The following is a 25,667-nucleotide window of genomic DNA, read 5'->3' as shown; positions in this document are numbered from 1 at the left end:
AGTGTGTATCGGTAATGTTTGTTATTTGCATGAATTGAGTATCTGAATAAGATTGATGTGACTTCAGAAATGTTTGCTTTTTTCAGTTTTGTGCAATTTCATCAGGGAAAAAAAGATTGTCCACAGTTGGTCGCGTATCTACGCAGTGTTTCAGCAGATAATGCTCTTTGGCGGCAGCCGAATTGCAAATTTTACACTAGAACAATTTATTTTTAATTTTTCTCGTTGGCGGAAGCAATTCCGGTTAGTAGTTGTAGCACTAGAGACGCTAAGGGTGTATTTGGTTCTGTAGTCACTCCTCAAATTTATGTCGAATGTTTTGATACTAGAATATTAAATATATATTAATTATAAAATCAATTACATAAATAAAGACTAATTTATAAAATGATTTTTTTAAACCTAATTAATTTATCGTTAACACATATTTACTGTAGCGCCATGTTATCATATCTAGACTAATTAATCTTATAAGATTAGTCTATAAATTAGTTATAAGTCGTGTAATTATTATATTAGTCTATATTATACAGTACATTCGATGCGACAAACCAAAGGCGGCCTAACATTCTGGGGACCGCCTCGAAAGCTTAATCCAGATCAAGTCCGACGATGGCCGCCTCGCCGCGGCGGCAGGCGGCGACCCCTAGACTGCGGGACCTTCTACTCCTAGTCGCGCTGCCGCTCTTGCTCTCCGGCTGCGGCCCCTCCCCCGCGCGCTGCGGAGACCTCCGGCGGGTGGTGGAGGTACCGGGCGAGCCGCGGTCGGTGGTGTGGGCGGTGCAGCTCTCGGACCTCCACCTCAGCAGCCTTCCACCCGGAGCGCGCCGCTGACTTCCGCCGCCACGTGGGCGACTGCGCTCGCCATGGTTAAACCCGGGCTCGTCCTCATCACCGGCGATCTCACCGTAAGCTTCCTCCTGCCTTCTTCGCCTGCGTGTGCTTGAAATTTTGGCTGGTTTGGTTTAAGAGGACTGGGATCTGGTTCTAGTTCGATGTGAGAGGTTTAGCTTAGGCTCTAATACAACATTTGCTAGGCTAATTATATTATATATGTTTACTAGTCTTTTACTGTTTTAACTTGTTTATTATGTTCCTCTGGAACTGGAAAGGTTGTGCATTGCATTGCTGCTAAATTCTGATACAGGGAGGTAGAGTTTTGGGTGGTGGATTGGATGGAAGAGTGGAATGGAAAGAAAGGATAATATGTGCATCTTTCCCTAGCATAGTGTCTACCTTTATTCTTATAAATAGGCTGCAATCTAATAACATTTCCAAGCTTGCAGTATTAAAAAGCTATGTTGACTAACAGGACGGCTCAATGGCAGCATTATTTGTACTAGAGGATTATTGAGTTCTTTAATATATTTAAAGTAGTTGAGCTATATGCTGTAATTTTGCTTTTCAAAGCATTTTAAGGCCAAGTCTGAACGAGTATTCAACAGCCATTGCTTATCCTTTTAGTGTGAAAGAACGGGTCCCTGCTAAACATATACATTTGCTTCATCAACTGCTTTAAGAAAGTTTAGAATTATTCTTGACCTAATGCATGAGTTAATAACTTTTGTTGTTTGATAGAAGCTTAGCCAACAAATATAACATTCTTAGGTCTTCTCCAGTGGGCGTAGAAAAGCGACTCATGGTCGTAGCTAGCACACGGATGAGTCGGTTTTACCGTTGGAGCACATCGACTCGTCGAGGAGAGAGAGATGAGTCGACTCAAGATCCTGCATCGGTTCATCCGAATAAAAAACGAATCGAGGACGCGTCGTTGGTCCCACCTTGGGCACAACGTTCGCCATCGGCCTCGCCTGGCGCTGCCGCCACCGGTGTTTGCTCACGGTGTCCTTCCAGGTCCACATCGCCGCTCAAGAGAGCTCGTCCAGCCACGACCCACGGCGCCGCTCGGGAGACCCGTCCGAGCACAACCCGCGCCGCCGCTGGTATCCTGGTGGAGATGGCCGTGCCCACACGGTCGCTCACCGGTCGCGACCTACGCGCTCGCCGGTGGAGCCGGCCGCGTTGCACTGGTGGAGATGGCCATGGATCCGGCCGCGCCCACGCTGGTGGAGACGGCCGTGGATCCGGTCACGCCCGTGCTGGCGGAGGCGGTCGCGGATTGCGTCGCTGCTCGCTGCGCCGTCGGAAGAAGAGGAAGGGGAAAGTAGCAGCCGATAGAAAAGAAAGGGATGAGTCGGTTGTGGGTCCCACGCCGTTGGAGAAGTTTTTTGAGCGTATGAGTTGACTTCACGATTCGGTTTTGGGCCGACGTGGTCTTCTCTGTGTTCGAAGAGTCGACCCACCACTGCGGGTGCCCTTATGCATGCTCTAGTGTTGAAATGGTTATGTAACCCAGGATGATTGGTTACAACTTGCTTTGACCAACACTCCAATTGTATTGAGTTTCTTTTTATCTTAAAAAATCCATCACAGAAGATAATGGCAAATTGTCAGTGGCATGATGCCAAGCATCATTTCTGACAAAGGTTCATATAATTTTAAAAGATTCTATTGCACCTGATTTTAGTGGAATCTGTAGTAATGTTCATTCCCTGCATGATTGATATAGGTATTGTTGCACGAAAATTACCCTTTTCCTCTTTTAAGATCAATTGCCATAGTATTTGATATTCACTAATTTGTGCAGACAATTTTTAAAAGTTGCCTCAAAATTCAAATATCATGCTTGTTATTTCTTTTTATCTGTTTATGTTATCTGATAGCAACTTTGCATTTTGGACACTCAATTGGAAAGTGAAACAAGAAGAATACTCTGTATCATATACGTTTAGGAAGTAACGGAATATAGGTTTTATTTTCAGTTCTAACAGAGTTACAGAAGCTTAATGAGTTGTTTTATCTTGTATTGTTATGCTCAGATGCAAAAAGTAAAGATTTGTTGTCGTCAAGGCAAGAGGAGTTTGAATGGATTCTGTATGGACAAGTTATTGATGATGTTGCTAATAGGAGTGGGCTGAGCAAGGAAATATTTTATGATTTACGAGGTAATCATGATTCATATGGTGTTCCTGAGGTTGGTGGTATGTTTGATTTCTACAAAAAGCACAGCATTAATGCAAGATTAGGACGAACAGGGGCTGTCCAAAGTATAACATTACAGGTTGGTTCCAGTAAGCACAAATCTATTTAATCTTGCTGAGAAACGATACACTTTTTTAACCTGCTATTATGGCTTAGTATAAGTCCAGTATGGGATTGTTTTAAGCTTACAGTCTTATCCTAGCTTTAAATTGTGCAGAATAGCGGCATGAAGTATTTATTTGTTGGATTTGACAGTGCAATGGGTGTTGGTCTCCGAAGCCCGACAAACATATTTGGCCAACCTACAGATCAGTTGCTTTCTGATTTAGATGCAGCACTTTCACAGTGGGATAATCAATCTACAAGTTCCCTAGTAACCAAGATCGTCTTTGGGCATTTCCCTATATCCTTTTCTGCATTGACAACTTCTGGAAGAAGTATTAGAGATGTTTTTCTGAAGCATTCACTCTCCGCTTACCTGTGTGGGCATCTTCATACCAACTTTGGAAGAAACTTGAAGCGACATCATACATCTGACCAGCAACGATTTTCTTCTAAACAGTACTTTCAGTTGGATATCCATGAGGGTATGCCAACAACTGTCAGTAATGTCAATTGTTCTGCAAGGACAACAGAGTCTGTAGCAGAATTCTGGGAATGGGAGATGGGTGATTGGAGAAGTGCCAGGAGCATGAGGATTCTTGCTATTGATTCTGGCTATGTCTCATATACAGATATGGATTTCAGATTTGGCTTTAGAGATGTGATTATAGTACCCACCTTTCCGTTGGATTCACGGTTTATGCATAGATCTTCGTATCCTTATGATTTTGCTTGCCAAGCCATGAGCACCACACATGTTGGGACAGTGAGAGCTCTTGTCTTTTCAAGATACAAGATTAAATCTGTAACTGTTAAAATATACGAATCACATTCTGGAAGTTTTCAACTGGTCCTAGAGCAAGAAATGGAAAAAACTAGGGGCAAGGGAGCTAGAGGAGCTATGTATACAGTCCCATGGAACTGGAGGGATTTTTTAGATGAGCTACCAGATCGATACTGGCTCCAGATAGAAGTAGTGGATATGACTGGGGAGATTTACCATAGTGAACCGAGACCATTTTCTGTTAGTGGTCTAACTGCAAAAGTTAGTTGGACGTGGAAAGAATTTAGAGTAATGGGTTGCCAATGGAATCAGCTGTACTACCCAATTATGTGGACTACCCTTGCATTTCTTTTTTCATTGGTTCTGGTTCCTCGCACTTCTCTCACGTTTTATGAGAACCGATTCATGTCAAAATTTATGAGACCAGAGTTGACCGGAAGAAGTTTAGGAGGCTTTTCACCTGTTAATTTTGAGTATTTTGCAGTTGAGCTTTCGAAGATGTATTTTATCTGGTCTGGAATGTTGTTCTATTTGCTATATTTGGTTTTCTTCCCATGGTTTACTGGCTATGCTGTCACGGAGAACTACAATAAGATGTATTTGCATTACAGAGGCTGGAGCACTAGATATCTTGCCAACACCACTGCGTTGCCATGTATTGGTTTGCCTGATGTGATGGTTATTGTTCTTCCTCATCTTCTGTTTGTGGTCTTGCCAGCGTTTCTTCTTATAGCAGCTATAGCAGCAGAAAGAGCTCTGTATCTAGGTCATCATTTCTCCCAGAGAACAAAGAAGGATGATGATCACTACAAAAAGGCATGGCACATGAAGAATGTTTACATATTTTACTGGGTGAGAAAGATTCTAATACTTCTATGCCTACCAATTGTCTGGAAACATTGGAAGGTATGCTTTCCTTTCAACTTGAACTCATGCACTTGGCAATATTAGATTGGCACCTGTTGAAATGAAACCATATAAACACCTCCCTTTGAATGAGTTTAATCCTTTTGTTCCCAAATTTATGAACTCTCTTATGATGATTATAAAATTTCAAGTGTGGTATTTTCTTCCCTCAAATTTCAAGGGTAGTTTACAAACCCTTCTGAATCATTTTGATTTTTGAACCTGTGTGTGTCTTTTCCATTATGAATATAATGTCCTAATGGCTTAGTTGAAGTTGTAACATGGCATTAGAAGTCCCACTTGGATTTTTCTTCCTTAAGAGACTGAAGTAATCTTTCTCATTAATAAAACTCAGCGGTTATGGAATTTAGCTTCACATGTGAGGTGAATAGGGCCTATATTCATGTGCTGCCATTTTGTTTCTTAGGTATGGCAGAATTAAGGACTGTCTTTTTTGGAGGCTATATTTCGTACATAATAGCTCTTCTGCTCATAGAAAGATTTCCCACTCGAAGGTCGGCTGTTACCTTTTGTTTTTCACTAGTATGGAGTTTTTGTCATCAGCTACTATCCTTAAATCCATGAGTGTGTGACCTTGGGCAGCTGCGAATTTATACGAGCCCATTGAGAAAATTTTAATTTGAAGGAGGTGCCTTCTCATTAGAGTTGCATACAGTGAAGAGTGAAAAAAATGTGGAATCAAATAGCAGCAGGTAATATGCAATTGATCAGCTGTAGATAGTAAAACTGGGATTTATTCAGTTCCTAATGATGTTTTGTTTTTTCCTTGCCTGATTGTGTTACATTGACCACTTGAACCATACTTTTGTGCATGCAAATGTGTGAGCTTTCACGCTAACAATCACTTTTCTGCAGCATTGTAGAGCTATTGTGAGGGCATATGAGGTCAACCCATTCATGGATGCACCCATCTACTGTTTTGGTGTTCCAGCACTTCTATGGTTGGCCATATACAGGAGTTCATCTGTAGGAGTTTACCAACTTTGAGTTACTTGTACTGTGGAAGACTTAAAGATCGAGACTGAACATTTTCAGAAACAATTTCTGACAGTGCTGTTGTGCAAGGTTTCAAGGTGGCATTCTGAAGTTGGAAAAGAACATGTCTTCAGATGTAGAAATTAGAATCTCTTCTCTTTTTGATGCAGGAGATATTTTGGTAGTACTCAATTCGTTTGAAAAGGAACCATCCTGTACAATTCGATATGATGCACTCCCTCTCTTTTGTCTTTGAAATGTAAGTCGTTTCAGGCTTTCAGCTATCATTACCGATTCCGAATGAAAGTCATTCTATGATTTGGAGGCATTTATCAATCATTCTTTCCTCCTTGCCCTTATCAAAAGAACTAGTAAATAGACTCCTTTTAATTGCTTCTTCATTCCCTTGACTCTCATTGCTTAATTCCACGCAAGAGTTAATAACCGAAGAGTAAACATGGTCAACTTACACACTCTTTATTCTTGTACCAAAGTATAAAATGGGTTAAGTTTTTTTTTATCAAGGAGGTATTGATTTTGCATATGGATATTTCTTTGGTGTAGCTTTTGCACACAGAATTGAAAATAGGTATAGGAATGACATTGGGTGCCACGGTTAGCAGGCTCAAGTGGGCATTGATAACATTGGAATCAATCGTGGAGGTGTCTGGGAAACAATATGTCTGGAGGGAACTAATATCTTGGAGTTGGGAGAAGATAACATAGAATCAAGACATTTCTATGATACTGTAATATCACTAATTTAACCTATGCTCTGATTAGTTGGTGTCACAATGGAACATCCTAAAATTTATACAACAACAACAAAGCCTGTCAGTCCCAAACAAGTTGGGATAGGCTAGAGTTGAAACCCGCCAAGAGCCCTTAGTCACGGTTCAGTAACATCCTAAAATTTATGTTGGTGAAAATAAATTCGATTTAGTATGTTCTGGGGATCCTATTTTCCTAGATGAAACTCAAATCCTATGATTTTCAAAGGGACCAAACAACTTGGATTGCACCATCTCAAAGAAACTGCATCCCCGAGTTGTGTCGCTCCAAACAGCAACATACAAGTAGACCTTTCCATAGATCATGAAAATAGTGAAATTAGGCAGGTTTTTTGTTTGGAGAGGCATGCCCATAACAATTTGAGCTCTTCTAGTCTGCATGGTGCAAACAGCCTTAAGTGCCTTGCTCATAACTGTCCCTGAGTGGGTTACATAAACCACGGTGAGAGCTCTTGGACTCATTTATGAAGATCATTGCATCACCCTACAATAACTCTCCTTTGTCTTTCTATTTCAATAATCATACCACACAGGCCCCAATTTTCACAGCGGTTTCATGCATGGAGGAAATACGCCAATCAGCTCTGGGTTTCATTGATGACATCCTTGCACTGCATGCACCCTATGAATGAGAAGACACATCAGGTCATCAGGGGAGGTCTGAAGACCAGTTATTGGAATTCTCTGTGCCAGCATATATTGTTGAACTGCAACAGCCTAGTATTCAAATTTTGAAAAAGAGTCTGATTGGGAATACCTGATTCATCAGATCAATGGCTACCACCTAGGGTTCTATGCACCATAGGAACAGGAAGCTTCAAGAACTAAAATGTCACCTTCCGCAATGCACGTATATGAGATTTCATTTTGAGCTGGTATGTGCTTCACCTTTTTCCGATATTTCTGAAAAAGACAGAAAACAAATGCATTCTGATCGTGTCAAAAGAACTTTTAATTTTGACTTTTCTTTTTCTGGTTCATAAAAGTAAGGCTATGGCATATGGGTTAAATGATTATAATCTAAATAGGAATTCCTAGTGTTGCTACATATCCTTTGCAGGGATTTCAACCAGTATCAAAATTTGAAAGGCTATGTTGTTGTTGTTGTTTATCAAAATTAAAAATAAATTATAAAATTGAGATGTTTTGGGTAAGGTGGTGGTTGTGGAAATTTTTATAAAATTATAAAATGGAGTAGGAGTTCTGATTGATAAGAGCCTCAAGAATGGTGTGGTGGGAGTGAGAAGATAAGGAGAGAGGATTATCTTAGTCAAGCTTGTCGTTGGTGATATGGTCTTGAACGTAATTAGTGCGTATGCCCCCCAGTAGGCCTCGACGAGAGTGCTAAGAGATAGTTCTGGGAAGACTTAGATGGCCTGATTAGAGCTGTACCTGGTAGTGAGAAGCTTTTTATAGGAGGAGATCTTAATGGGCATGTAGGTACTACAAGCGCAGGTTTCAAGGCAGTTCATGGAGGTTTTTGGTATGGTAGTAGGAATCAGGAGAGGGAGGAAGTTCTGGACTTCGCGATAGCATTTGACCTGATGATAGCCAACACTTTTTTTAGAAAGAGAGAATCTCATCTAGTGACCTTCAGTAGCAGACAACACTCTAGCTAGATTGACTTTGTCCTCGCAAGAAGAAATGACAAACGAGCATGCTTAGGTTGCAAGGTGATACCAGGGGAGTGTGTTGTTTCTCAACATAAGCTTTTGGTGGCAGACTTTCATTTTCAGGTGCGTGCCCGTAGGGATAAACAAGCTAAGATTGAAAGAATAAAGTGGTGGAAACTAAAAGGGGAGATGCCAGAGGTATTCAGGGAAAGGGTTATCAAAGAGAGCTCTTGGAAGGAAGAAGATGACATAAATAACATGTGGGAGAAGATGGCAACCAACATTCGGAAGGTGGCCTCAGAGGTGTGTGGAGTAACCAAATGAAGTGGAGGCGAGGCTAAAGATACGTGGTGGTGGAATGAGGAAGTCCAAAAGGCTATTAAGGAGAAGAAAGAATGCTATAGACGCTTGTACCATGACAGGAGTGTGGACAACATAGAGAAGTATAAGGTGGCAAAGAAGACTGCAAAGCGAGCTGTAAGTGTGGCAAAGGGTAGAGCGTATGAGGATCTTTACCAACATTTGAGTACGAAGGAAGGAGAGAAGGACATTTATAGGATGGCTCGGGTTCATGAGAGAAAGACAAGGGACTTCAACCAAGTTAAATGCATTAAGGATGAAAGGGGGCATCTCTTGGTGAAGGAGGATGAGATCCGACATCGATGGCAAGAGTATTTTGACAAAATGTTCAATGGTGAGAATATGGATACAACCTTTCAGTTGGATGACTCTTTTGATGACACCAATAGGCGCTTTGTGCAGAGAATTCAAGAATCTGATGTCAGAGAGGCGTTGAAAAGGATGAAAGAAGGTAAGGCGATGGGACCGGATGGATCCCAATCGAGGTGTGGAGATGCCTTGAGGACATAGCTATAGTATGGCTAACCAAGCTGTTCAACCATATTTTTCGATCGAACAAGATGCCTGACGAGTGGAGAAGTATATTGGTACCGATCTACAAGAATAAAGGGGATATTCAAAGTTGTACTAATTACCGGGGAATTAAGTTGATGAGCCATACTATGAAGCTATGGGAGAGAGTTATCGATCATCGCTTGAGAGCAATAACGCGGGTCTCTATGAACCAGTTTGGTTTTATGCCCGGAAGGTCAACCATGGAAGCCATTTTCTTAATAAGACAAGTTATGGAGCAGTATATGGAGAAGAAGAAGGGACATACACATAGTTTTTATTGACTTGGAGAAGGCTTATGATAAAATACCAATGAATGTTATGTGCTGGGCTTTGGACAAACATAAAGTCCCAACGAAGTACGTCGGGCTCATTAAGGATATGTACAACAATGTTGTGACTAGTGTTTGAACAAGTGATGATGACACGGATGACTTCCCGATTAGGATAGGACTACATCAAAGGTCAGCTTTGAGCCCTTATCTATGTTGCCTTAGTGATGGATGAGGTCACAAGGGACATACAAGGGGACATCCCTTGGTATATACTTTTCACGGACGATGTAGTGGTAGTTGATGAAAGTTGGACATGAGTGAATCAGAAACTGGAGTTATGGCGGGAGACTTTGGAGTCTAAAGGTTTTAGACTTAGTAGAACTAAAACTGAGTATATCAGATGTGACTTCGGCACTACTACTCGGGAGGAGGGAGATATTAGTTTGGAAGGTCAAGTAGTGCCTGTAAGGGACCGTGACGCCTAAGAGGGGGTGAATTAGGCAACTTAAAAATCTACTCTAAACTATGGCCTCTAATTTCACCTAGTCAAAACCTATGCAAAAGATAAACTATCTAAATGTGCAACTATGGTTTTGCTAGGTGTGTTGCTATCTGTATCGCAAAAAGGAGTTATGCAAACTAGGTTCCAAACCTATCAACTAGCCTATCACTAAGCTAGGAAAGTAAAGCACAAACTAAGATTGCAATGTAAATGCGAAAGCTAAAGAGTAAGGTAGAGATATGCAAACTCTCGTCGACGACTCTGGTATTTTTACCGAGGTATTGAGAAGCGCGTAAGCTTCCCCCTAGTCCTCGTTGGAGCCCCTTGCAAGGAATCACTCGCAAAGGCCAAGCTCCTAGTCGGGTAACTCCGTGGATAGCCCTGGGCCTTCCCCACGCACAAGTGGGTCTCCAGTGTGCCTTCCGACAAGCCTCTCTCGGACCTCTCCCCACCGTCTTCACTATCAAGCTTCCGATCGAACCACCGTGGGCCTTGTTCTCTTCGGTACACGGTGGCGGCAACACCACAAATGAGGTTGGTGTGATCTCGTAAGACTACAAGCTCCTCTGATGTACAATAATGGTGCACGCAAGCACCGGGTGATAAGAGGTGTGCAAACCTCACTAAACACTAGGCCTAAACCTAGAGCAAGCACATAAGCGGTGGTCTAATCAACCTAAGCACTTCGCAAAGCACCTACGCTAATCACCTAATGAATCACTAAACACTATGCAAGTGAGGATCACTAAAATGGTGTATCAACACCCTTGGTAAGTTTTCTCAGCTCCACTAATCTCAAATGGCCGGTTGGGGGTTTTATTTATAAGCCTCATAGAGAAAGTAGCCGTTGGGGGCAAAACCCAGCTTTCTGCTACTGACCGGACGCTATGGTCGTCCGGATCGGACACGTCCAGTCGTCCCAACCGTTGGAGCGCGCGCATTGATCGGACTCTAGGCTGAGTTCGGTCTCACTCGATCGGACGCGTCCGGTCGCACTAGCGCCGCTCTGGAACCTCTCTGGACTCGATCAGACGCTGCACTTCGTGCGTCTGGTCATCCAGTGCAGTTGCGTCCGGTCACGCTAAAAGCATTGCCATGATGAAGAATAGTGTCATCTATGCGTTCGGTCACTGCTTCGCTCAGCGTCCGGTCACTGCTGCTGACGCCTGCTGCTGCCGAGCAACTGATCGGACACGTCCGGTACTTATAGGGCCACGTCCGGTCACCTCTACTGAGCTCGTTTCTTCGCGATCTTGCATCTAGCTTGGTTTCTATCTTCGTGCTTGGACTTTGCTTGATATTTTAGGTCTTCTCTTGTGCTTCTAAGGTCTTGCTTATGGTATTGATCGTGGGATCATCATGTCGTCTTCGTCCAAGTCACGTCTTGCACCCTATTGAACAACAAAACAATTACATGCAAATTCATTAGTCCAATTCGGTTGTGTTGGTCATCAAACACCAAAATCCAAAGTAAATTGGCCAAGGGTCCATTTTCTTTATAATCTCCCCATTTTTGGTGATTGATGACAACACGACCAAAGCAAGCAAATAATAAAAATTTTGGAATTTAAAAACTATTTACTTGCTAGGATGCAATGCAAAGGGCAAGGTTATATAATGCTAAAAGATACCACATGTTGATATCTTTGGAAACTTATCTTGCCCTTGCAAATGTCCCCATGTGGCATTATGGATTTAAGCCTTTACCACATGTTGACATCTTTGGAAACTTATCTTACCCTTGCAAATGTCCCCATGTGGCATTATGGATTTAAGCCTCCCCGTAACTCCATAATCCACTATCGTCCCTTTCTCGGACCATTACTACTTGTAAATTATTATGATCAGGCTTGCTTTTGGTCCTATAAATTATCCCCCTTTGGAATCAAACACCGAAAAGAAAGACATTAGTAGCACAAGGGAGGGTCAAACTTTGTGATCCTTTGTATGTGGAGTGGAATAGGTCACAAAATTTGACTCTCACATTACATAGACTAAGCTCCTTCTAAATATATGCATACATATGATGGAGAATGTAGTTTATGCATAATTGGCAAATTAATGCTCAATGGAGTTTAATCTATATAATGCATGGAGAAAGCATATAAATACCAAAGTAAAATCAACATGATGATATCGGTTTAGAAATACCACATGTGGAAACCAATTTGATTTATACCACTTGCAATAGGTGGTGGATATTTGAAGTATGATGCTTAACTCTGGGGACTTTATTTTCTTTGCAATGAGACTACTACACACATGATAAGCTTGAAAAGGTGTTAGTCTCAAAGCATCCAACTTGTAGAGTAACCTCCTCTAAATTTATACACACAAGTATGGAATACTTGTAGGAGACATCCACATTGATTTTAGAATCAACAATACCACTTTAAAGATGACATCACATGAATGGGAAAATCTTTTTTGAATGTGATATTCGGGAGAAATTATCTACAATTTGGACTTTGGCACATATTAGATGAATAATTATAAAACCAGCTATGTGTCGTGCTCCTAAACAATTTAAACCATGTAGGTTTGCTCCAAGGGTTAGAAGTGAAACTGAGCAAGCCTACCATAAGATTTACCTAGTATATGCATGACAAAAGATATAAGCATGCAAATGCAAACCTAGGCATGAAAAGCAACTAGATGCTAAAAGATACCAATTGTAAGTAATACCACTTGTAGGAAATACAAATTGAAAGAAAATACATGTAGTTACCTAATATGGGAAGGGGAATTTGGGATCATAGTATTCACTAACCCACTTGGCAATGACTTTGTCCAAAATGATGCACCACATGAAATGCATCCATACTTTGACAAGTCTTCAAATTCTCGAAGTCCATTGGACTTCTCACTTCCCTTTCGGGATCCAAACATTCTTGGTGCTCTTCATGTTGGAAATGATCTCCTTTGGCACCCAAAAGCGTTTTACCCCATTGTTGGCTTTCTTGTTCACCTTGATGGCCACCACCTTGTCATTTTTCTTCTTCTTTAACAAGTATGATGTGCATGCCTTCTTGTCCACCTTGTTGGTGTAGGTGTTGGAGAGCTTGCTTGTTTGCTTTTTCTCTTTCTTCTTTGCTCCTCCCCCATTCTTCACCTTGCACTCATAAGAGTTGTGACCTTCCTTGTGGCATACATAGCAAACCACGGTTTGTCATTCATCAAGCTTCTTCACTTCCTTGACAGTGTTATCTTGATGAAGTTGGGCTTGTTTTTGTCTTGCCTTTCTCTTGAGTCAAGTCCTTGGTGAGGCGAGCCACTTCTTGCTTGAGTTGCTCATTCTCCATTGCAACCTCTTGTATGCATGTATCTACAACAACTTTCTCAACACAAACTTGGTTGCACAAAGGTGAGTCTAAACATAAATCATTGCAAGAAGTTGAGGCATCCTTTTTAGACATGTTAAATATAGAACTTTTCTTTTTAGATGTCCTGGTGGGGGTTGTACCAATGGCTTCAAGATTAACAACTTTATTAGTTATCTTATCACAATGTTTGCACATGGTTTCTATTTTAGCAAGCAAACTTTTATAAGCATCTTGTGAACTAGCAAACTTTTCTTTTAATTTTTCATTTTTTTACAAGTTGCTTATCATTGATTGTGCATGTATTTGTTGTTGCACTAGCCTCAAGTTGCTCAATTTTAGTGGATAGTTCAATATTGAGATTAACAAATGTCTCATATTGTTCAAGCAAAGTTTTATATGCTTCTTGTGAACTATCCAGCTTTTCTTTTTATTTTTTTAGCTTCTTTTGTTGACTAGTGCATACTTTATCATAATTAAGATTTTATTGCATAATTTCATCATAAGAAGGCATTTCATCATCACTCTCACTCTCACTAGAGGATGAGCTTTCGTTACCTCGTGCCATAAGGCACATACGAGAGGAGCTTGATGATGAGTGCTTGTGGCCTTGTCTCTTGTGATGATGTTCTTCTTCACTTGAAGAATCATCCCATGACCTTATTGATGTGAAGGCTTGGTTCTTGCATGCCTTGTTCTTTGTCTTGGGTGTGGGCTTGTTTGGACAAACTTCCACAAAATGCCCTAACTCGTCGCATCCATAGCATCCTCTCTTTTTTTGCTCATTTCTTTGATTGGTGAAGATGATATCTTGAATTTGGATGGGCACACCCTAGACATTGAGCCTTTGGATCATCTTCTCCATCTTGTTGATGAGTTTGATTGATTCTTCATTAAGGTCGGAGGTGGAGGAGGAAGATTGATCATCATCATCGTCGTCGTCCTCATCTTCTTCTTCTTCACTTGAGGAGTTTGAGCTTGAGCTTGTCTCAACTTGCTTGCCCTTCATTTTTTTCTCGCTACATGTGAGAGCTCTGCCTTTGCTTGATGAAGAGGCTTCTTCTTGACCCATCTTGTGTGACATTTCAAATGCCACTATCTTGCCAATGACTATAGTCGGGGTCATGGTGCTCAAGTCCTCCATGTTGTGAAGGATGGTGATGATACTTGCATATTTCTTTTGTGGTAGCATAGAGATGATCTTCCTCATGATGTCTGCATCATCTAGCTTTGTTAATCCTATTGAATGGAGCTCATTGATAATTAGATTCAAATGAGAATACATATTAGTAACAAGCTCATCATCATTCATTGTAAAGGAATCATAATTTTATTTAGTTAGACAATATTTTTGCTCATGGACATTTGATGTGTCGTCATGGAGCTCTTGAAGTTTTAACCAAATTTCATGTGCCGTATTTAAAGTGAACACTTGGTTAAACACATCCATGCTAAATGATTCAAACAAGCAATTTTTAGCTCTAGCATTGAAATGAATTTCCTTTTCTTCACTCTTCGTGGGTTTATCGGGATTTTTAATGGGTTTTATCCCGTCATGAGGGACTCTCCAAACACCCAAATCAACCGCCTCAAGGTGGCAAGCCATTCTAGCTTTATAATAGGGGAAGTTAGTGCCGTCAAAAGGCGAAGGCCTAGAGGTATCTATCCCAACAACTCTAAATAGCGTCAGCTCAACAACGGTTAAGCCAAAGGTCCAAATTGAGCCAACCTTTCTCGGATACCAAATGAAGGAGGTCGTGACGCCTAAGAGAAATGGTGAATTAGGCAACTTAAAATTCAACTTCTAAACTATGACATCTTTTTCTAACCTTAGCAAAATCTAAGCAAAAGATAAACTATCTAAATGTGCAACTACGGTTTTGTTAGAGTGTTGCTATCTATACCGCAAAAAGGAATAATACAAATAATGTAAATGCGGAAGCTAAAGAGTAAGGTAGAGATATATAAACTCCCGTCGACGACTCTGCTATTTTTACTGAGGTATCAAGAAGCGCGTAAGCTTCCCCCTAGTCCTCGTTGGAGCCACTCGCAAGGAATCCCTCGTAAGGGCCAAGCTCCCGATCGGGTAACTCCGTAGATAACCTCGGGCCTTCCCCACGCGCAAGTGAGTCTCCGACGTGCCTTCCAGCAAGCCTCTGTCGGATGCTCTCTGCCGTCTTCACTATCAAGTTTCTGGCCAAAACACCGCGGGCCTTGTTCCCTCCGGTACACTGTGGTGGCCACACTACAAATGCGATTGGTGTGATCTCATAAGACTATAAACCCCTCCGATGTACAATAATGGTGCGCGCAAGCACCGAGTGGTAAGAGGTATGCAAACCTCACTAAACACTAGGCCTAAACCTAGAGCAAGCGCATAAGCGGTGGTATAATCAACCTAAGCACTTCGCAAAGCACCTACGCTAATCAACTAATGAATCACTAAGCACTATCCAAGTGGAGATCACTAAAATGGTGTATCAACACCCTTGGTATATTTCCTCAGCTCCACACCTGTCAAATGGCTGGTTGGGGGGTCTATTTATAAGCCCCACTGATAAAGTAGCCGTTGGGGACGGAATCCTGCTTTTCTGCTACTGACCGGACGCTCAGGTCGTCCTGATCGGACGCGTACGGTCGCCCTGACCGTTAGAGCCACGATCAACTGATTAGACGCTGCTAGCGTCCGGTCACATGCCACCGGACGCGTCCGATCGCAATTTTGCCACTTTGGAACCTTTCTATACTTGATCGAACGCTACAGTCCTACGTCCGGTTGATTTGCCGTTAGCGTCCGGTCAGTACTAGATGTGATGCCGGTAATGATGAACAGTACCATCGGTGTGTCCAGTCACTTTACTGTTCAGCGTTCGGTCGCTGCTGCTGACGCCTGCTGTAGCCGAGTCACTGATCGGAGCGTCCGGTCGATCACCTTCCTATGTCCGATCACCTCTGTGAGCTCGTTTCTTCGTGATCTTACGTCTGTCTTGGTTCCTATCTTCGTGCTTGGACTTTGCTTGATATCTTCGGTCTCTTGTGCTTCTAGGGTCTTGCTTGTGGTGTCGATTATCGAATCATCACGTCGCCTTGTAAGGAAAATGGACCCTAGGCCCATTTACTTTGGATTTTGGTGTTTGATGACCAACACAACCAAATTGGACTAATGAATTTGCAAGTGTTTGTTTTGTAGTTCAATAGGGTGCAAGACGTAACTTGGACGAAGGCGACGTGATGATCCGATGATCAACACCTCAAGCAAGACCTTAGGAGCACAAGAGAAGACCCAAGAGATCAAGCAAAGTCCAAGCATGAAGATTGGAACCAAGCCGTACGCAAGATCGCGAAGAAACGAGCTCGTAGAGGCGACTGGACGCTGGTGGCTCGACAGTCCGGATGACCGGACGCTGGACCGGTGGCTTGGCAGTCGGGATAAACGGACGCTGGACCAGTGGCTCTGTAGTCGGGACGACCGGACGCTGGACCGGTGGCTCTACAGTCGGGACGACCGGACGCGGGCAGCGAAACCGACCGAACGCAGGAAAGCAGCGTCCGATCGAGTACAGAGAGGTTCCAGAGCGGCAAATCTGCGACCGGACGCGTCCGATGGCAGGCAACTGGATGCTGGCCAGCGTCCGATCAGTATATTGTTGGCTCAATGGTCGGGACGACCGAATGCGTCCGGTCAGGACGATTCAGCGTCCGGTCAGTAGCAGTTTCGTGGGAGTTCGACCCCAACGGCTACTTTCTCAGTGGGGCTTATAAATACAACCCCCAACCGGCCATTTGAGAAGTGTGGAGCTGAGAAAACATACCAAGGGTGTTGATACACCATTTTAGTGATCTCCACTTGCATAGTGCTTAGTGATTCATCAGGTGATTAGCATAGGTGCTTTGCGAAGTGCTTAGGTTGATTAGACCACCGCTTATGCGCTTGCTCTAGGTTTAGGCCTAGTGTTTAGTGAGGTTTGCATACCTCTTACCACTCGGTGCTTGCGAGCACCATTGTTGTACATCAGAGGGGCTTGAAGTCTTGCGAGATCACACCAACCACGTTTGTGGTGTGGCCACCACCGTGTACCGGAGGGAACAAGGCCCGTGGCATTTCGGCCAGAAGCTTGATAGTGAAGACGGTGGGGAGCATCCGGGAGAGGCTTCCCAGAAGGCACGTCGGAGACCCACTTGCGCATGGGGAAGGCCCGAGACTATCCACGGAGTTACCCGACCGGGAGCTTGGTCCTTGCGAGGGATTCCTTGCGAGGGGCTCCAACGAGGACTAGGGGGAAGCTTGCGCCCTTCTCGATACCTCGGTAAAAATACCGGAGTCATCGACGAGAGTTTGCATATCTCTACCTTGCTCTTTAGCTTCCGCATTTACATTGATTACTTTACTATGTTTACGGTAGAGATAGCAACACACTAGCAAAACCATAGTTGCACATCTAGATAGTTTATCTATTGCATAGGTTTTGCTAGGGTTAGAAAAAGAGGCCATAGTTTAGAGTTAGAATTTTTAAGTTGCCTAATTAACCCCTCCCCCCCTCTTAGGCGTCATGGTCCCTTCAATTAGTAACAGAGCCGGTTGGCTCAATTTGGACTTTTGGCTTAACCGCCATTGAGCCAACACTATTTAGAGTGGTTGGGATGGATACCGCTAGGTCTCCACACTTTGACGGCACTAACTTCCCATACTATAAAGCTAGAATGGCTTGCCACCTTGAGGCAGTTGATTTGGGTGTATGGAGAGTCACTCGTAATGGGATGAAACCCATCAAGAATCCCGAAAAACCCACAAAGAGTGATGAAAAAGAAATGCACTTCAATGCTAGAGCTAAAAATTGCTTGTTTGAACCACTTAGTATGGATGTTTTTAACCAAGTATTCACTTTAAATATGGCACATGAAATTTGGTTAAAACTCCAAGAGCTCCATGACGGCACAAGCAATGTCCGTGAGCAAAAACATTGTCTAGCAAAGCAAAACTATGATTCCTTTACTATGAATGATGATGAGCTTGTTCGTGATATGTATTCTCATTTGAATCTAATTATCAATGAGCTCCATTCTATAGGATTATTAAAGCTAGATGATACGGACATCATGAGGAAGATCATCTCCGTGCTACCACAAAAGAAATATGCAAGCATCATCACCATCCTTCACAACATGGAGGACTTGAGCAACATGACCCCGGGCATAGTCATTGGCAAGTTAGTGGCATTTGAAATGTCACGTAAGATGGGTCAAGAAGAAGCTTCTTCATCAAGCAAAGGCAAAGCTCTCGCTTGTAGTGAGAAAAAGAAGATGAAGGGCAAGTAAGTTGAGACAAGCTCAAGCTCAAGTTTCTAAAGTGAAGATGAAGAAGAAGATGAGGACGATGATGAAGATTCAAGTGATGATCAATCTTCCTCCTCCACCTCCGATCTTGATGAAGAATCAATCAAAGTGATCAACAAGGTGGAGAAGATGATCCAAAGGCTCAATGTCAAGGGTGTGCCCATCCAAATTCAAGATTTCATTTTCACAAATCAAAGAAATGAGCAAAGAAAGAGAGGATGCTATGGATGCGGTGAATTGGGGCACTTTGTGGAAATTTGTCCAAACAAGCCCACACCCAAGACAAAGAAGAAGGCATGCAAGAACCAAGCCCTCACATCAATAAGATCATGGGATGATTCTTCAAGTGAAGAAGAACCCCATCACAAGAGGCGAGGCCGCAAGCATTCATCATCAAGCTCTTCTCGTGTGTGCCTTATGGCACGAGGTAACGAAAGCTCTTCCTCTAGTGAGAGTGATAGTGATGATGATATGCCTTCTTATCATGAACTTGTGCAAGAAAATCTTAATTATGCTAAAGCTTGCATTAGTCAACAAAAGAAGCTCAAAAGTTTCAAAGAAAAGCTAGATAGTTCACAAAAAGCATACAAAACCTTGCTTGAACAATATGAGAACTTTGCTAATCTCAATGTTGAACTATCTACCAAAATTGAGAAACTTCGGGCTAGTGCAACAACAAATGCATGCATAATCAATGATGAGCAACTTGTAAAGAAAAATGAAAAATTAAAAGAAAAGTTAGCTAGCTCACAAGAAGCATATAATAGTTTGCTTGCTAAAATGGAAACCATGTGCAAACATTGTGATGAGCTAACTAATAAAGTTGCTAATCTTGAAGCCGTTAGCATAACCCCCACCAAGGCATCTAAAAAGAAAAGTTCTATCTTTAACATGTCTAAAAAGGATGCCTCTACTTCTTGCAATGATTTATGTTTAAACTCACCTTTGTGCAACCAAGTTTGTGTTGAGAAAGTTGTTGTAGATACATGCACATAAGAGGTTGCAAAGAAGAATGAGCAACTCAAGCAAGAAGTAGCTCGCCTCACCAAAGACTTGACTCAAGTGAAAGGCAAGATGAAGCAAACCCAACTTCATCAAGATAACACCGTCAAGGGAGTGAAGAAGCTTGATGAAGGACAAACCATGGTTTGTTACGTGTGACACAAGAAAGGTCACAAGTCCTATGAGTGCAAGGTGAAGAATGGGGGAGGAGCAAAGAAGGAAGAGAAAAAGCAAATAAGCAAGCTCTCCAACACCTACACCTACAAGGTGGACAAGAAGGCCTCCACACCTTATCTCTTGAAGAAGAAGAAAAATGACAAGGTGGTGGCCATCAAGGTGAACAAGCAAGCCAACAATGGGGGCAAACGTTTTTGGGTGCCAAAGGAAACCATTTCAAACATGAAGAGCACCAAGAAGGTTTGGATTCTGAAAGGGAAATGAGAAGTCCGTCGGACTTCGGGGAATTTGAAGACTTGGCAAAGTTTGGGTGCATTTCATGGGGTGCATCATGATGGACAAAGTCATTGCCAAGTAGGTTAGTGAATACTATAGACCCAAATTCCCCTTCCCATGTTAGGTAACTAGATGTCATTACTTTCATTTAGTATTCATTTCAATTGGCATTGTTTTATAATTGATATACTCTTAAAGCATCTAGTTATCTTTTATGCCTATGCTTGCATTTACATGCTTAAATCTTTTGTCATGCATTCAATAGGTATATCATATGATAGGCTTGCTCGGTTTCATTATCAACCCTTAGAGCAAACCTACATGGTTTAAAATTGTTTAGAAGCACGGCACATAGCTTGTTTTACAATTATTCATCTAATATGTGCCAAAGTCTAAATTGTAGATAATCTCTCCCGAATATCATTTTTGAAAATGATTCTCACTTTCATGAGAAGTCATCTTTCAAGTGGTATTTTGATACTTAAATCAATGTGCACAAATTTTACAAGTATTCAACACTTGTGTGCACAAATTTAGGGGGAGCCTAATCTACAAGTTGGATGCTTTGAGACTAACACTTGTTCAAATGGTATCAATTTTTTCAAACCTATCACATGTGTAGTAGCCTCATTGTAAGGAAATTGGAGTCCCCGGAGTTAAGCATCATTCTTCAATTGGCATCATCATGTTGATTTCATTTCATATTTATATGCTTTCTCCATGCATTATATAGATTAAACTCTCTTGTACAATAAATTGCTAATTATGCATATGCTTTGCTTTCTACCATATGTATGCATATATTTAGGGGGAGCTTAGTCTATATAATGTGAGAGTCAAATTTTGTGATCCATTTCACTCTATACACAAAGGATCACGAAACTTGACCCTCCCTTGTGCTACTAATGTCTTCCTTTTCGGTGTTTGATGCCAAAGGGGAAGAATTTCAAGGACCAAAGGCAAGCATCAAGTTGATGTCTACAAGTGGTAATGGTCCGAGAAAAGGGAGGAAAGTGGATTATGGATTAGTCTAAGTAATGGTAAAATTTGTAGGAATCCATAATGCCACATGGGGACATTTGCAAGGGCAAGACAAGCTTTTAAGTAAAGTTTTAATCGGTATCTGTCAATTAGTATCATATAACCTTGCCCTTTGCATTGCATCCTAGCAAGTAGGTAATTCCTTAACTTCCAAATTCTTATTATTTGCTTGCTTTGGTCGTGTTGGCATCAATCACTAAAAAGGGGGAGATTGTAAGGAAAATGGACCTTAGGCCCATTTACTTTGGATTTTGGTGTTTGATGACTAACACAACCAAATTGGACTAATGAATTTGCAAGTGTTTGTTTTGTAGTTCAATAGGGTGCAAGACGTAACTTGGACAAAGGCGACGTGATGATTCGATGATCAACACCTCAAGCAAGACCTTAGGAGCACAAGAGAAGACCCAAGAGATCTAGAAAAGTCCAAGAATAAAGATTGGAACCAAGCCGTACGTAAGATCACGAAGAAACGAGCTCGCAGAGGCGATCGGACGCTGGTGGCTCGGCAGTCGGGACGACCGGACGCTGGACCGGTGGCTCTACAGTCGGGACAACCGGACGCTGGACCGGTGGCTCTGCAGTCGGGATGACTGGACGCTAGACCGGTGGCTCTACAGTCGGGACGACCGGACGTGGGCGGCGAAACCGACCGGACGCAGGAAAGCAGCGTCTGATCGAGTACAGAGAGGTTCTAGAGCGGCAAATCTGCGACCGGACGCTGGCCAGCGTCCGATCGTCCCGACTGTAGAGCCACCGGTCTAGCGTCCGGTTGTCCCGACTGCCGAGCCACCGGTCCAGCGTCCGGTCATCCCGACTACCAAGCCACCAGCGTCCGGTTGCCTCTGTGAGCTCATTTCTTCGCAATCTTGCATACGGCTTGGTTCCAATCTTCATGCTTGGACTTTGCTTGATCTTTTGGGTCTTCTCTTGTGCTCCTAAGGTCTTTGCTTGAGGTGTTGATCATCGGATCATCACGTCGCCTTCGTCTAAGTCACGTCTTGCACCCTATTGGACTACAAAACAATCACTAGCAAATTCATTAGTCCAATTTGGTTGTGTTGGTCATCAAACACCAAAATCCAAAGTAAATGGGCCTAGGGTCCATTTTCCTTACAATCTCTCCCTTTTTGGTGATTGATGCCAACACGACCAAAGCAAGCAAATAATTAGAATTTGGAAGTTAAAAAACTACCTACTTGCTAGGATGCAATGCAAAGGGCAAGGTTATATGATACTAATTGACAGATACCAATTAAAACTTCCCTTTTCTCGGACCATTACCACTTGTAGTCTACAAGTGGTAATGGTTCGAGAAAAGGGAGGAAATTGGATTATGGATTAGTCTAAGTAATGGTAAAATTTGTAGAAATCCATAATGCCATATGGGGATGTTTGCAAGGGCAAGACAAGCTTTTAAGTAAAGTTTTAATTGGTATATGTCAATTAGTATCATATAACCTTGCCCTTTGCATTGCATCCTAGCAAGTAGGTAGTTTTTTAACTTCCAAATTCTTATTATTTGCTTGCTTTGGTCGTGTTGGCATCAATCACCAAAAATGAGGAGATTGTAAGGAAAATGGACCCTAGGCCCATTTACTTTGGATTTTGGTGTTTGATGACCAACACAACCAAATTGGACTAATGAATTTGCAAGTGTTTGTTTTGTAGTTCAATAGAGTGCAAGACGTAACTTGGACGAAGGCGACGTGATGATCCGATGATCAACACCTCAAGTAGACCTTAGGAGCACAAGAGAAGACCCAAGAGATCAAGCAAAGTCCAAGCATGAAGATTGGAACCAAGCCGTACGCAAGATCACGAAGAAACAAGCTCGCAGAGGCGACCGGACGCTGGACCGGACGCTGGTGGCTCGGCAGTCGGGACGACCAGACGCTGGACCGGTGGCTCAGCAGTTGGGACAACCGGACGCTGGACCGGTGGCTCTGCAGTCGAGACGACCGGACACTAGACCGGTGGCTCTGTAGTCGGGACGATCGGACGCGGGCGGCGAAACCGACCGGACGCAGGAAACTAGCGTTCGATCGAGTACAGAGAGGTTCTAGAGCGGCAAATCTGCGAACGAACGCTGGCCAGTGTCCAATCAGTATATTGCCGGCTCAACGGTCGGGACGACCGGACACGTTTGGTCAGGACGATTCAGCGTCCGGTCAGTAGCAGTTTCGCGGGAGTTCGACCCCAACGGCTACTTTCTCAGTGGGGCTTATAAATATAACCCCCAACCGGCCATTTGAGAAGTGTGGAGCTGAGGAAACATACCAAGGGTGTTGATACACCATTTTAGTGATCTCCACTTGCATAGTGCTTAGTGATTCATCAGGTGATTAGCATAGGTGCTTTGCGAAGTGCTTAGGTTGATTAGACCACCGCCTATGCGCTTGCTCTAGGTTTAGGCCTAGTGTTTAGTGAGGTTTGCATACCTCTTACCACTTGGTGCTTGCGAGCACCATTGTTGTACATCGGAGGGGCTTGAAGTCTTGCGAGATCACACCAACCGTGTTTGTGGTGTGGCCGCCACCGTGTACCGGTGGGAACAAGGCCCGCGGCGTTTTGGCCGGAAGCTTGATAGTGAAGACGGCGGGGAGCATTCGGGAGAGGCTTGCTAGAAGGCACGTCGGAGACCCACTTGCACGTGGGGAAGGCCCGAGGCTATCCACGGAGTAACCCGACCGGGAGCTTGGCCCTTGCGAGGGATTCCTTGCAAGGGGCTCCAACGAGGACTAGAGGGAAGCTTGTGCGCTTCTCGATACCTCAGTAAAAATACCGGAGTCGTCGACGGGAGTTTGCATATCTCTACCTTGCTCTTTAGCTTTCGCATTTACATTGATGACTTTACTACGTTTGCGGTAGAGATAGCAACACACTAGCAAAACCATAGTTGCATATCTAAATAGTTTATTTATTGCATAGGTTTTGCTAGGGTTAGAAAAAGAGGCCATAGTTTAGAGTTAGAATTTTTAAGTTGCCTAATTCACCCCCCTCTTAGGCGTCACGGTCCCTTCACGCCTTCGTCTAAGTCACGTCTTGCACCCTATTGGACTACAAAACAATCACTAGCAAATTCATTAGTCTAATTTGGTTGTGTTGGTCATCAAACACCAAAATCCAATGTAAATGGGCCTAAGGTCCATTTTCCTTACAATCTTCCCCTTTTTGGTGATTGATGACAACACGACCAAAGCAAACAAAAAATAAAATTTTGAAATTTAAAAACTATCTACTTGCTAGGATGTAATGCAAAGGGAAGGTTATATGATGCTAAAAAGATACCACTTGTAAGACTAAAAGATACTTGGAAAGTTATCTTGTCCTTGCAAATGTCCCCATGTGGCATTATGGATTTAAGCCTTACTTTTGATCCTACAAATTCTCCCCATAGACTAATCCATAATCAACTATCCTTCCTTTCTCGGACCATTACAACTTGTAGACCATTATCACTTGTAAATTGTTATAATCTTACTTTTGGTCCTATAAATTAGTGCTTGCTTTTGGTTCTCAAAATTCTCCCCCTTTGGAATCAACCACCGAAAAGAAAGACATTAGTAGCACAAGGGAGGGTCAAACTTTGTGATCCTTTGTTTGTGGAGTGGAATAGGTCATAAAATTTGACTCTTACGTTACATAGACTAAGCTCCCCCTAAATATATGCATACATATAATACAGAATGAAATTTATGCATAATTGGCAAATTGATGCTCAAGAGAGTTTAATCTATATAATGCATGGAGAAAGCATATAAATATCAAAATACAACATGATGATATCGGTTTAGAAATACCACATGTGGAAATCAATTTGATTTCTACCACTTGCAATAGGTGGTGTATATTTGAAGTATGATGCTTAACTCCGGAGACTCTATTTTCCTTGCAATGAGACTATTACACACATGATAAGCATAAAAATGTGTTAGTCTCAAAGCATCCAACTTGTAGAGTAACCTTCCCTAAATTTATACACACAAGTATGGAATACTTGTAGGAGACATCCACATTGATTTTAGAATCAACAATACCACTTTAAAGATGACATCACATGAATGTGAGAATCTTTTTTGAATGTGATATTCAGGAGAAATTATCTACAATTTGGACTTTGACACATATTAGATAAACATTATAAAACAAGCTATGTGTCGTGCTCCTAAACAATTTAAACCATTTAGGTTTGCTCCAAGGGTTAGAAGTGAAACTGAGCAAGCCTACCATAAGATTTACCTAGTGTATGCATGACAAAAGATATAAGCATGCAAATGCAAACCTAGGCATTAAAAGCAACTAGATGCTAAAAGATACCAATTGTAAGTAATACCACTTGTAGGAAATACAAATTGAAAGAAAATACATCTAGTTACCTAATATGATAAAGGAAATTTAGAATCATAGTATTCACTAACCCACTTGACAATGACTTTGTCCAAAATGATGCACCACATGAAATGCATCCATACTTTGCCAAGTCTTCAAATTCCCAAAGTCCATTGGACTTCTCACTTCCCTTTCGGGATCCAAACCTTCTTGGTGCTCTTCATGTTGGGAATGATCTCCTTTGGCATCAAAAAGCGTTTGA

General features: G+C 42.4%; 1 protein-coding gene and 1 pseudogene across 1 annotated transcript in view; one reads left to right on the top strand and one right to left on the bottom strand.

Moving 5' to 3' along the window:
• Nucleotides 1–558: 558 nt before the first annotated feature.
• LOC136541629 (putative metallophosphoesterase At3g03305) lies at nucleotides 559–6,158 on the top strand (annotated as a pseudogene).
• A 129-nt stretch (nucleotides 6,159–6,287) lies between these two features.
• The window catches only part of LOC136543694 (putative disease resistance RPP13-like protein 1), a 35,540-nt gene continuing 16,160 nt past the window's right edge, over nucleotides 6,288–25,667 (bottom strand). The window contains exons 3-4 of the mRNA XM_066536075.1: nucleotides 7,379–7,524; nucleotides 6,288–7,243 (exon numbers count right to left, since the gene is read on the bottom strand). Of these exons, the coding sequence (XP_066392172.1) occupies nucleotides 7,414–7,524 (111 nt within the window). The 3' untranslated portion in view covers nucleotides 6,288–7,243; nucleotides 7,379–7,413. The remainder of the gene's footprint in view (nucleotides 7,244–7,378; nucleotides 7,525–25,667) is intronic.

The sequence above is a fragment of the Miscanthus floridulus genome, chromosome 3 (assembly GCF_019320115.1).
Source record: "Miscanthus floridulus cultivar M001 chromosome 3, ASM1932011v1, whole genome shotgun sequence".
NCBI lineage: Eukaryota > Viridiplantae > Streptophyta > Magnoliopsida > Poales > Poaceae > Miscanthus > Miscanthus floridulus.
Note: the sequence above shows the minus strand (reverse complement) of the source record. Positions and strands in the feature narration are given on the sequence as shown.